Genomic DNA, 13,321 nt, shown 5'->3' with positions numbered 1-13,321 from the left:
CATTGACCGTTGTTACGTTCTTGTAAACAATCAGGTTAAACGCGTCGTCCGCGATGCCTTTTAAAACGTGGCTGACTTTGTCTGCCTCTGCCATATTGTTATCCACTTTGCGGCAAAGGGCGAGGACGTCCTGGATATAAGCCACGTAAGATTCAGTGGACTTCTGTACATGGGTCCCAGGTCCTTCTTTGCAGCACGTTGGCGGCCGACGGGCTTGCCGAACAAATCTCTAAGCTTCTGCTTGCACTGGTCCCAACTCGTAATCTCTTCTTCGTGTGTTTCGAACCAGACCCGTGCTGTTTTCTTGAGGTAGAATATTATATTGGCCAGCATAAGTGTGTTATCCCACCTGTTGTGTGCGCTGACCCGTTCGTAATTCTGCAACCAGTCATCGACGTCAACGTTGTCGATCCCGGAAAACATGCCAGGGTCGCGAGGCTGGGCCAGGATGACCGTCGGTGGTGACGACGGGGCCGTGGTTGAACTCTCTCCTTCGGATGACATGGCGGCCAGGTTACGTCCGCTGCGGAGCTCCGTCTTGCGCAAGTGATTACCCCGCACATCCACCAAAGATGTTACGGGAAGGAAGAAGCGTGCGTCTATTTACAGATGGCTTTTAATGGCTGAGCCAGCAAGCGTAGAGCAGCGATAATGCTACATTCTTCTTTGTCGTCTCCTAGGCCACCATCATCGTCCTCCTTTTCCCACATTACAGACTACAACAATATTATCTAGATGACACAGACACGTGGACCACTTATAGCTGCGAAGTAAGGGGTCCATCATTCTTTCAAAGGTTGCCAGGGCATTAAAAAGGCCGAATGGCATAACCCTGAATAGGTAGAGGCCGTCAGGTGTTACAAAGGCAGTTTTCTCACGGTCCATGTAAACTAGCAACATTTGCTAATAGCCTGCATCGGAGGTCTATCGATGAAAAGTATTTGGCTTCGTGCAAGCAGTCCAAGGGGTCATCAATACATGGCAATGGGGTCGACATCCTTGTGTGTGATTTTGTTGAAGTGTCTGTAATCCACAAAAAAGCGCCAACTGCCGTCCTTCTTCTTGAAAAGGACAACAGGAGACACCTACGGACTGCAAGATGGCTCGATAACGCCTTTAGCTAACGTCTTATCGACTTCTTGTTGTATCACTTATCTTTCAGCATGTGAAACACAGTATGGCCGGCGAAGTATCGGATTGGCATCTCCGGTGTAAATACGATGGGTGACCAGCGATGTCTGGGCTAAAGCGCAGCCGTCAAAGTAAAAAATGTAGCGGTAAGTTTTTAAGAGATGGCGGTGGTCAGCAGCTTGTGCCGGAAGAAGATCAGGTGCAATTATCTTGCTAAGTTCATCTATGAGAGTCAGTGAATCGGAGGTTCCTGTAGAGCGCGACGGAATTTCGGCGCCAAGAGCTGATATCTTGCAATAATTCACAGGCGAGATGTTGCCCAAAGACATGCGTCTGGGAAGAACTTGAGTCGAGCAGTTAAAGTTAAGGAGAGGGAGCTAAGTCTGATTGCCTGTAACAGTGAGCACGGTATGAGGAACAGCCAAATTTCTTTCAAGCAGTATGTCAGCAGTGGGACATAGTACATTGACGCTGTCAGGAACAGATGGGAACAACAGTAGAGTGACGTACGTAGTGGCTTGAAGGGACAGGCGGATGTCTTTGGGAGAGCATAACCATGGTTGTGTGACTGGTGGACTATAGCAGCCATGGGGTAGTTCAAGCTGGATGACACTAGACACGCAATCAAAGAGGGCTGAACGTGACGATAAAAAGCCTAAGGTGAGTATAATGTCGTAAGGGCATTGTTCCAAGATGGCAAGCAAAACTGTCGTTAGGTACCTCGCGATGCCAATGCAAGCGGTGCACTTTCCAAGCACGGTAGGCATCTCTCCGTCGGCAACGCGGAGGGTGCATGATGCAGCGGGTGTAAGAACTTTCTTCAGGCATCGGCACAATTGGACAATCATCCTGGATGCCAGTGTCGTGCCAGTGTCAATGAATGCTGGGACACTGACACCATCGACTAAAACGTCCATCAAGTTCTGTTTGGTTGGCAAAGTGATCAGAGGTCAAGTCATCAATGCAGCGTCAACTCCGGGAGCTGCATCGTTTAGTTTTCTGGAGATGGGTGCCGGGGCTGCATCGGGGACGGTGGGTGATGAGCCTGCCGCGATAGGGACGACGGTCGACGAGCAGGTCGCGAATGGGACTGATGATGTCGCAATGACGATGAGGGACCGTTCCAAGGAGCAAGAGCTTCATTGTTTGGCTGTTACGGTGCCAATGGAGGCTGTTAAAGATGCTCGCTCTGTTTGGGGTGATAATAACTGGTGAATGATGGTCGCAGAGGGGAGGAGACAGTACGGTTGTTCCAATGGTGCGCAACGTGACCAATACGCTGGCAGGCAAATCAGATTGGCCGATCGTCTGCAGCTTGCCACTCGGCTGGATTTCGGTAGCGTGCAGTATACCACAGACCAATCAATGGACCTGAAACATGAGACAGCTGTGAAGTGGCAACGGCACATACAGAATAAACTCCAAGACTAGCGAGTACTTCTCGGACTATTGTCTGCACAAATAGTGCTGTAGGCAAGTTGTTCGGCTCACTGGAGCAAGAAAAAAGGGCTGCAGGTGCCATGGCTTAAATTCTCACCACACTATCCGCATCGAGTCATCTGATGATGATGGTCGCTGCACTCCTAGCCTGTCGTCACAAGAGGATGTTGCAGCTGTGTTCAGTAGATGTGCGAATGACGTTGCAATGAGATGACTCTTGGCCTGTTCAAAGCGCTGACACCTTTTGATGGTGTTCTGTACTTTTTCACAGTTTTCGCACATGAGCAGGTTGAAAGCATCGTCAGCGATCCCCTTGAGTGCATGCCCAACCTTGTCTGACTCGGTCATATCGCTGTCAGCCTTACGGCACAGAGCCAGCATGTCCTGGATGTAAGAGACGTGTAATTCTGTGGACGTCTGGGCATGGGTCGCTAGTTCTTTCTTAGTGGTGCTCTTCCACCTGGCAGGATGGCCAAACAAGTTCCTCAGCTTCAGTTTACACGTGTCCCAATCGTTAAGCTCTTCCTTGTGGTTGTCATACCACACCTTCACCGTGCCTTGTAGGTAGTAGACCAGGTTAGCCAACATAATCGTCGGATCCCATTTGTTGTGGGCCTTTATACGCTCATACGTGGTGATCCATTCTTCCACGTCAAGGTGGTTGGTGCCGCAGAACATTCCTGCATCCCGTGGCTGAGCCAGCACAACCATCAGGGTTGTAGGCGTTGATGTGGGCTGTGCCATGGCAGGTCCTGTTTCATCCATAATGTTGTCCAGTTCAAGGTGATGACCACTGCAGAGCTTCATTGCGGTTTCTCGTGGGTACCCCACACCTCTCACTAATTTTTCATGTTGCAGAAGTCACATATAAAGACGTGTTTACAATACATACACGAGAGACAACAATTCATAAACAAGATGGCTGTTGAGAGAGACTCCACCTCTACACATTAAATTGTTTTCTTTTGACTGGCACCAATATGGGTTGCACAATAACAGTATCAATGAGGTTCTACTGTATTTGTTGCAGTGAAGCTACTTAGGTACTGTTTGTTGTTTCACTGCATGATTCTGTAGAGAACAGAAATGATCACTGACATATTTTGAGAGCTGGTGCAGATGGCTATATAAGCAGGTTCCTTATATATTTATAAGCCAATTCATTACATTACACTCTCTGACCTCGGGACATCCTCTTGTATATCATTGTATAGTTGACTTCCATTAATTTGACTCTGACGGGACCGATGAAATTGATCAAATTATCCAGCAGGTTGAATTAAACAATATGCAGAAAAAAATGTCAGAACACACCACTGATTCATTTCCCAATGGGCAAAATTTGCTCGGCCCAATGTCGGGCAAGTATATAGTGGCCAACCGTGCCACGTATGGGCCACGCTTGGCCATTTCGGTTGGGTCATTATTGGGGATTGACATGAGCATTACATCGGCCAATTATAAGGGTGCCAGCCTAGGGCTTATCATTGCTGCCAACCTGGCCGACTGCCAACCTAGCAAGGACCAAGGTGATTTGTAGGTCGGCCCACATCTGGGCCTGCATCAAATCTAGCATGGCCCATGACAACTTCAACGTTGGCCCATGTCTGCGCCTACATTGAATTTAGAATGGCCCATGAAAATTTGCAGGTTGGCTTATGTCTAGACCTACATTGAACCTAACATCCAAGTGACAACAGTGACGTCCTATCAATATCTTATGGACGTCCTCTGCCAGGATGTGGATATCCTAGGCATGTGTTGAATACCTCCTGTGGATGTCTCACATGAGCGTTTGGCCACGTTTTCTATGTCCTGCAAGCATCCCTTGCACGTCTGTGAGGGACATCATGGGGACATGCTGCATACATTTTACAGACATGTTAGGGCCTTTTGCACAGTGTTTGCCATAATGTCTGTTACGTTTGCATTTGCAGACAGCAGATGCTTTCTTACAAATGCAGCATGCCCATGCAGCGAGAACATATACATTCTAACGCGACAGTGTTAAGGAGCCCACGTCGCAGAAAATCCGGCGTGAGCGTCCCGCATAGGCATCGGCGTCCCATGTCAGCGTTGGACGTCATTTCAGCGAAAAGAATTTCGAACCAAATTCTGAACTACGCATACCCACCCACTTCTCTACCACCAAAGTTGCTGATAACTTGTTTTTCATTCTTTACAAAGTTATTCCTTGGAATTTTGAGAATGGCAGCCCACAAACAAATGTAATGGGAAAAAAAACCACTGAGAGTGCATGTCCTTTATGTTAGCTCTTCACAGACTGAAATATTAAATGTGCGAAACAATAACAGGAGATTGACCCATGCAAGAAGCCGTGTTTCTACCAGAAAGCTCGCCTTCATGCATAGCATTCGCGGCCAGCATTTCCCAGTAAACATTATGGTTATATAAGCTGCAGTTTCCAGGAAGCATGAAAAGTACTAAGGGGTCTTTGAATGCTATCGTGTTCCACTCTTAAAGGCGCCATTGTCAGATGGGAAGAGGACTTGGCACTCAGAGGTGCCGCGTCCCAGAGCTTTCATGAACTCATCAACGCAGCATCATTCCGTACATTGACCCTGGCACTCCCCCTCTAGCCGGGCTGACTGGGCAGGGGGCTTTGGTTAAGCATTGCGTCCCTCAACCTTTTGTGCACATGTTACGCACACACACACGTCTGAAGTGCAGCATACTATTCTTCTAGGCCTTCCACCAAGCACAAGTGATTTCTTGAACTGACTGGAGTTTTTCAAGTAAATTGTGTCAGAAAATTTGTAAAGTACGATGTACACATTAGTTGCAGACACGACAGCTTCAGATTGTAATTCAAAAATGCGAGACAACAAAATTCTGTTACAAAGAAACTCAAAGACAAATCCTCCAATTGGAGAAAATATTCACGCATATGCCAAAAAAAGGTCAATGTGGGATAACCTTGGGACATTCGTGCTGGGATATATGAAACAGGTCCATGTGCAATATCCGTGGGACATCCATGATAGGATATACGAAACTGGAAGTCTGGCGAATGTCCTATTTGTCTCCAAAATGATGCATAGACATTGAGATACGATTTGGATGTCTTACGAATGAAGTGTTTTCACTGCGATGGCCCACGACAATTTGTAGGTTCGCTTATGTCTGGGCCTACATTGGGCTTAGACGGATTTCTAGCACATGTTATGCTTATGAAACTGCATATTCCTGGCCGATAACAAGCAAGCGTCCATCCTTATTGCTGTACAGAATGCACAGTACAAAATGTGCTGCATTACAGAGAGCATATTCACTTATAAATTTGTTACAAGACAGTTACCTTACAGAAAATCACACAAAGTGCTGCAGCTTAATTGTGCCACATAACCTTGGGCCCACCGACTAGAACAAATGGACCACTGGAACCATGTTATCAACATATGAATACTCATATTAAAAAGACTGTGGATGCATCTGCCTCACATTAAAGGCGATGCTTGGTGCCATTAAAGATATCACAGTAGAGAGGCAACTATACAAAATGGAAAATTAGATATAGGCAAAAAACATTTAAGAAAAAAATGTGGATATATTATGTGGTACAATGGTTTCGGGAATGCACCATTACTGCACTCATCAAAGCAATGAAAAAAACTCCTTACTCATGGAGCACCTGATACAGTACATTGGCAACGTACTTCAGCATGACGCAGTGCCCACTTCGCATAGCAATCTCTTGCAGTTGGCCCTGGAGAATGGTCGTATAGTAACCTCAGTCTCACGTGTTTTGGCCACCCACGTAGTTGGCAAACAACCTTCGGCAGACTTTTTCGCTGCTACCTTGGTTGGCAGCAGACCTCCCCCCAGCTCTTTTCCAACTGTTGGCTGTCAGTTTGGGTTGGCAGTATTCACTCGAGTCTAACACGCCGCCGAATCAAATGCACTCCCAATTTCAATGTATCTAGAGAATCAAACGCGCTCCCAATTTCGATTTATATAAAGTAGAAAACTAACGTAGGAATTACATTAAATCTCCTAAACAAAGTAGTAATCTAACGCGTACACGTCTTCTTTCTTTTTTAAAGCGAAAGCTTTACTGGTCGCGAATTTGCGATTTCGCCGTGGCGGTGCTCCGAGGAGGCACATGACGTCACAACGCGCGTCTCACCGTGGATATTTCTCTCTCTCTCTCGCTCCCTATTCACTACTGCGCATGCGCCACTAGTAGCACCGAGCATTGCACCGAGCCATAGGTGTTCCGCCGCAGCGCCGCGCCTTTCCGCCGCCGCCGTTTGGTATGACGTCACCCGCATTCCTCGTCGTTGCGCTCGCCTCCGCTCGCTTCGCCAGCTGCGTCGCATGCCTGATAACATGTCGGAGGATTGAAAAGGAGAGCTCGAGTGCGCCACAACCACAGTTGAGGCGGCAGTATGAACGGCGACTATTCTGATAAGGAGGAGGAGGCCTGGAATAGACATCGGAACGAGATGATGAGGAAACGAATCGCCCAGGAAACAGACGAACAGCGAGCCGAACGACTGGCTAAACGCCGCAACATAGTTAGACAACCAGACTAACCTGGACTTGCAATCAAGATTAAGCAAGGCTAACCATGCTATGACTTAGCTTTCGCTACGTGTATCCTGGCATAGCCGAGCTAAGCCACTGCCAATTTTTTTAATGGCGTCCGGTTTTCTAAAGTTAGCTTCGCCGCACGGTCGCTGAAGTCAGCTTTGCCGCCGTACAGCCACATTATGCGGCAAAGCGTGCGAACGCCGCGGAGGCAGTTTTGGTTTCTTATCCGATAGCACTGCGCAGGCAATTTTCCGCCCAATTCCCTTAAAAAACAAGAGGCGTACATTAAAATAGGGTAAATACCATAATCAGTACCGTTCTTGCTTGGAATCCTTCCTATGATGGGCCGAAAATAGGCGCTTTCAACGAGAGATGATGTGTGCTCAATAAATTCACTGTCCACTAAGTTCCGCCAATACAGACGGTGCCACTAATGGGGTCGTTATTGGGGTTATCATAGGAGTAAGGCACGTGGGCGCTGACTGGTGGAGTTCGAATTATCCAGCGAATGCCAATTCTGGGATCAAATTAATGAACGCTTGAGCCCATAGCATGGGCGCCAGGTGGGACCTTTGGTCGGGATCGAAATAATGGAAGTCCGCTGTATTCTATTATACACTTTGTCTTAATGACATTTATTCATCCACCCATTTATGCATTCAGTGATTGATTCATATATGGTGTCCTGTGTCGAGCTATTCGAGCAGAAATCCAGCATTCTCAGTCCTTGCCACTTTGTGCCACCTTGTTTACATTATGCCTACCTGTCCACATCTCTCATACAATGAGATGCTTGCATATGTGGTTAAAAGATGAATGAGGGACAAACGACCACCGAATCTTATATAGTTAAAGAAAGCAACCGCTTTAAAATATGTGGCACACACTTCAATATAGGTGAAACCATGCAATGAATACGGGTCAATGTCTTGTATGTTGCCCGTTGTCTGGTTTACAATTCAATCAATAACTCAATTTGCAGGAATTCAAGTGGTAAATGTATAAAAACTCCTAAGATATCCAAGCACCTTTTATGAGTTGTGAATGCAAAAGCATTAATGTCCAATTGAACACCGCTGAGCGGTCCTTCGAGTATTTAGCTGTGAGTAACATACCCTAGAGCTACGTGCTGCCCGAGCCAACAAGTAGCAGCAGCTTGCCGTGCCAACACCGCATGCCACCGAAGTCCTGCATGACCAGAGACCAAGGAGGGAGCAGCGGCCACCAAGGCCGGCAAGCGCACACAGCAGTTAAGCCCAGTGGGGATGAGAGAGAGAGAGAGAGATACGGACCGTGCGCCAGCTTCCGAGAGTGAGACAGCGGCACCCACACAGGCACGTCATGCGACTGCCTCAGCAATGAAACCCGTCAAATCGCCATATCTGCTCCGTTGAGACGCGCTGGTGACGTGGCGACACACCGATGCCCTCTCCACTCACACAACTCCATTTTGCCCCGTCTGCTCTGTCAAGGTGTGCTCGTGACATGACATTGCAGCCAATGGAAATTTAGGTGCCGTTTCACTGCTACAGACACAGGTTTTTTTGCTCAATGGGCCATTTGGTGCTTTTGCATTAATAATGACATCTGGTGGCAATGATACACGTGAGTTTATAATCACTGGAATGATTGGGTTTCTCGAGATGCTCTGAGAGCATTGCAGTGACGTGTTTCCCTTGGCCATATCAAGGGAAACAAGGGCCGTGCCAAGGAAATGCAAAGTTGAATCTTTTCCCCTTTCACTTTCTTTATTGTTTGTTTGTGCTTGTTAAATGAGGAGAGGGGACTCCTCTTGCCATGAATATGATTACAATGTCACTTACACGCACTTACACAGGCAGAAGGGCCGCTATCAGCACTTCAAGTGCTCAGCTGGTCCTGAGTACATATGATGCAGCTGGTGGCTCCATCTGGTCATGGTAAACAGCATCAGTCATAATGTAAAATGGTGGTAAATGAATGCACCGGTAATAGGCCACAGTGAGTACTGACCAAGTGCAATGCTGTTAGCTTTGGTTATCCAACAAGAATCGGTATACATTCAGCATGACATGGTCAATGATTAGTTTTGCATTTTACCAAATGGTTGCTGGTTGTTTTAGTTATTGCAAAATGAATTTTTTCTAGATAGACACTAGGAGCGCACAGAAACACACACAGAAAGAATGGCATACTATACAAGCTCCCATACTGTCTTGTATACACTCCATTTTATATGTGCATCCAATTTAGCCTGCCATCTATTTAGCAATGTTTCACCAATTATACCTGCAAGAACTCGTAGCACCCTCTGTCAGTAGACTGAGGAGACGCACATAGTATCTGCTGGCATTAGAAGATGAGGAAACTAAAGGCGCACTATCAATGGTGTGTGCTTGAGCATGGTACGGCTGGCAGATTGCTTTCAGGCATTAAAACAAGTTGACATCTGTTACTAGTGGGCTGTCCTTACAAACTCTTCCGATGTGACTTTCTCATATTTGTATATTACAGGGTGAATGACAACGCGATCAAACGGAGTGATCTTTCTGCAAGACAGAGCCAGTGGTTGATGAGAGCAGCATTCCAGGCAAGTTGGTAATCCATTACTCAAGTTATATTGCGCAACAAAAAACGACACGGACGTAAGAGAAGAAGACACACCAAGCGTGTCTTCTGGTGTGTCTTCTTCTCTTACGTCCGTGTCGTTTTTTGTTGCGCAATATCACTTGACCAGTGGTTGAAAAAGCAAAGTCAAGACACCCACTGTATGCCAAACAATATAAAAAAGTTGGAATGTCAACATTCAAAAACCAGAGTTCATTGCTGGAAGCAAACAATACCAAGCTTCTGGTTTTTCCATTGACGATCGAATTTCCCGAGTGCATGTTAAAGTCCTGGATGATAACCTATGAACCAGCAAATGATGACAGTATGCCTTGTAATCTCTTGTAATAAAATTGGCTTGATGCAGATAAGTAGACCCCTATAACAATAATGGCACCTCTCTTATATACAGTTACTTGTGTACTAGTGGTGATTATTATTATTGTTGTTGCTGTTCAGTGGGAAGGAAAAATGCGATCACCTGAAGGTGTTGAGCAATCTCAGTGACTGGGTCGTGTGGGACAGGCACCGTAGAACCGCCGTAGCACAGGTAGAAGGCCAGCTGTGCTATGGCCTTGCCCACATTGCATGACTCGCCCACAAGCGAGGTTGTCAGCAGGTACGACTGGTAGCCCCTCTGGCGAGCCAACAGACACACTGCACGAGACATCACCTGGCAGTGATGATAAACGGCATCCAAGTATTATTTGGGTTCAGCAGACTAGCCCAGCATGCATTCAAAAAAGTAAAAAGAACAGCCACGTTTGTTGTGCTGAACTTCCAACAAATATCAAAGGCACCTTGGTGTGTCTTACCTACCTAAAAAAATTTACATAAAGGTCTAAACAAAGCATATGTGAAAATACTAGGACATAAGACAAAAAGGAAGCCCACATAAAAATACATTTCTTAGAGACTAAGAATTGTATATTCTCCTCAGCCCCTTAGAAAAGGAACCGTGACGTAATACATTTTACAGCCAGTTCTCATTGCAAGTCTTCCTTTTAGAGACCTGAAAAACCCACGGTTTGATGGAATGGCATGATTACATTCATACAAGAGTTCCTGGACAAGTTGGACATCTCTCAAGTTTGTTTAGATAAAAGGTCTGTTTGCAAGCCTGAACACATAGATACGAAGGTACAACATCACGTGGCAGTTTTCGGCCTCTTCTGGGAGTGCACTCTAGTACGGCCACGGCCACACACGGCTATCCACGTGGCTGAGCACATGCGCCATATCCTAGCCTAGCCTAAGGCAGAGCCGAGATTGCTGGTGGATTCATGCTCACTGTGTTCTCGCACAACTAGTGTTGGAGGTCGCGTAACCTCATGTTTCAGAGATGCCATGAAGGTAGAGGCAGCACAAGGCGTTTGCCAGCGTTGTGACAGTGCGTGTTAGTGGTCATCTAGTGAGGGCTGTTCCCGCTTGCCTGTGCCCCCGTGATGCCATATGCTTGCCAATATATTAGTGAGCTAATACTTACTGAATTTTATGCAGTCAATAAAACTATGAACCTTACTTCGCCTTTTCGGCGATACTGCAACTTTTTTCTGTAGTTGAGCATGCTTTGAGAAACCAGAGCTAGGCATGAAACTGTGGCACAGTCTAAATGCGGCATGAAAGGAAACTGGGCCGGTTGGTATATGTGACCTGGGTGTGATGTACAGGGGTGCAAGTTGACAAAGTGCAAGAGGAAGCCGAGACACGGACAAGACCACTATAGAGACATAAAGGATAACACCAAAAGCCAATTACTATATTCATTTGGCTATTGATAAATGAAATTTCATCAGCATGCAAGGATCCGGAAGGCTGGCTAAAGCACACATCCCCGCTACTCTGTGTCGAGTATGCCTCTTGTACTGTATCTTGCCTTCTTCTATACTGAACCACTGTTGGTGCCATAGTTTATGCCAAAATTGTCTAGACATATCGTGTTCACAACAAACACATATGCCGCCATGACCGATGACAAAAATAAATAAACTCTCATGACAAAATTTCTTTATTCAACATTTCATTTTATTCGACGCTTTGTAATAATTCTTATCACATCTTGGATGGTAAAGCTGAAGCATGCACAACAGACAAAAGACACAGGAAGTTAACAACATGAGCTGTTTGTTAACTTCTGGTGTTTTTCCTGTGTTCTCCATCCTTTGAGCACACTGCAGTTTTACCATGAATATAATTACCAACTTGCCCAGCTTTCAGTCCTTTTGCAATTTACCTGAGCTTCTTTAACGCACAAATCTGAACAACCACCTCCCCTCCATGATAAAAATATCACCGCAGCTGCCTTTTAACAAAATATTGTTTATAATGTTATTCCTTTTCTTTTCTTGATTACTTTATTATAATGGCACCTTAATGTGCTGCTTAAGTTTGAAGGAAGGTGGCTGTTGAAGACATAGAACTTTCCCCTCTAGAAACTTGTGATCTGATCCCACTGCACCAGCAAAACATTGATGACAAGTGAGCCCTCAAGGCAGATAATGGCTACATGCACTGTGATTTGCACCACAGTGCATAGGCAATCTTAAACTAGCAATGGGATGCGAAAGAACTGCATTACAGCTGCGGTTGCTACAAAAGTGCAGTGATGCACCGGCCTGAGGAACCCTGCCTGCAGCATATATCATGATGGCACTATAGGCTTGCAATGCTGCTGTTGGCTCAGAACACTTCAACATTGATGTAATCGTGCACCAAAGCGACTTCACTGCATCCTGGGCCATAACTGCCCATAGGGGAATGGAGAGCCAGGACAAGACATCTAACTTGTTCGATTTCTCAAAACTGATCTGCCGGCCATGTCATATGCCTGTGAACACCATGAACCATGCAACTTTGCCCTCATTGCCCTCTTATGTTGTTTCATGTGGACACCCTCTTGACCTACAGGTGGTGGGTGCTACAAGCTGTTTGCCGTCTGTGGTATGTAGGTGCTGAATGTCTGTGCGCATTTTCACAAATGCCCATGCTTTATCTTCTCACATTATTGCACATCATCATCATCATCGTCACCACCACCAGAACAGCCATCATAATCAGCCTATATTTAAGTCCAATGCCAGGACAACGGCCTCTCTCAGTGATCTCCAATTATTAAGAGGGTGTGAATAGTGATTTTCTTAGACTAAATCGAATATTGAATAGCTTTGGAATAATGAACAGCCATAATCACAGTAATTATAGAACACTGTTCAAATCCTAGTATTCTTAAAGCTAGCAAGTTTCTGTCATAACATTGTATGTTATGAAGCATTGTTTATTAAAAATTACACAGAAATTCTGTGAATTGTCTAAAAATGCGCGAGCATTCTTTGGCTCAGCTGTTACTTAGTTTTTTATCTTGTTTCTCAAATTTCAGTTGGCCCACCGCCAGATTTCAAATTGGCCCACTCCCAAATTTAAAGAGACAGACAACCGCTTAAAACATAGATAGAGATAACCCTGCTGATTGTAAGGTTGCCTATCGTAATGGCTAAATCTAGCCATGTTTTTCTCATTAAATATGGATTTATATTTTTCATTCTTCATTAAAGGTCGCGAATAATTACCATTGGCACCCCACATAGCAAAAACATGAAGATGCATAAGAGTC

General features: G+C 45.7%; 1 protein-coding gene across 6 annotated transcripts in view; it reads right to left on the bottom strand.

Moving 5' to 3' along the window:
* Nucleotides 1-13,321, bottom strand: part of LOC142584776 (glycerate kinase) — a 69,215-nt gene that overhangs the window by 18,794 nt on the left and 37,100 nt on the right. For all 6 annotated transcript variants that reach the window (XM_075695028.1, XM_075695031.1, XM_075695032.1 and 3 more), the window contains one exon: nt 10,193-10,384. In XM_075695028.1, the coding sequence (XP_075551143.1) occupies nt 10,193-10,384 (192 nt within the window). The remainder of the gene's footprint in view (nt 1-10,192; nt 10,385-13,321) is intronic.

The sequence above is a fragment of the Dermacentor variabilis genome, chromosome 6 (assembly GCF_050947875.1).
Source record: "Dermacentor variabilis isolate Ectoservices chromosome 6, ASM5094787v1, whole genome shotgun sequence".
Lineage (NCBI taxonomy): Eukaryota > Metazoa > Arthropoda > Arachnida > Ixodida > Ixodidae > Dermacentor > Dermacentor variabilis.
Note: the sequence above shows the minus strand (reverse complement) of the source record. Positions and strands in the feature narration are given on the sequence as shown.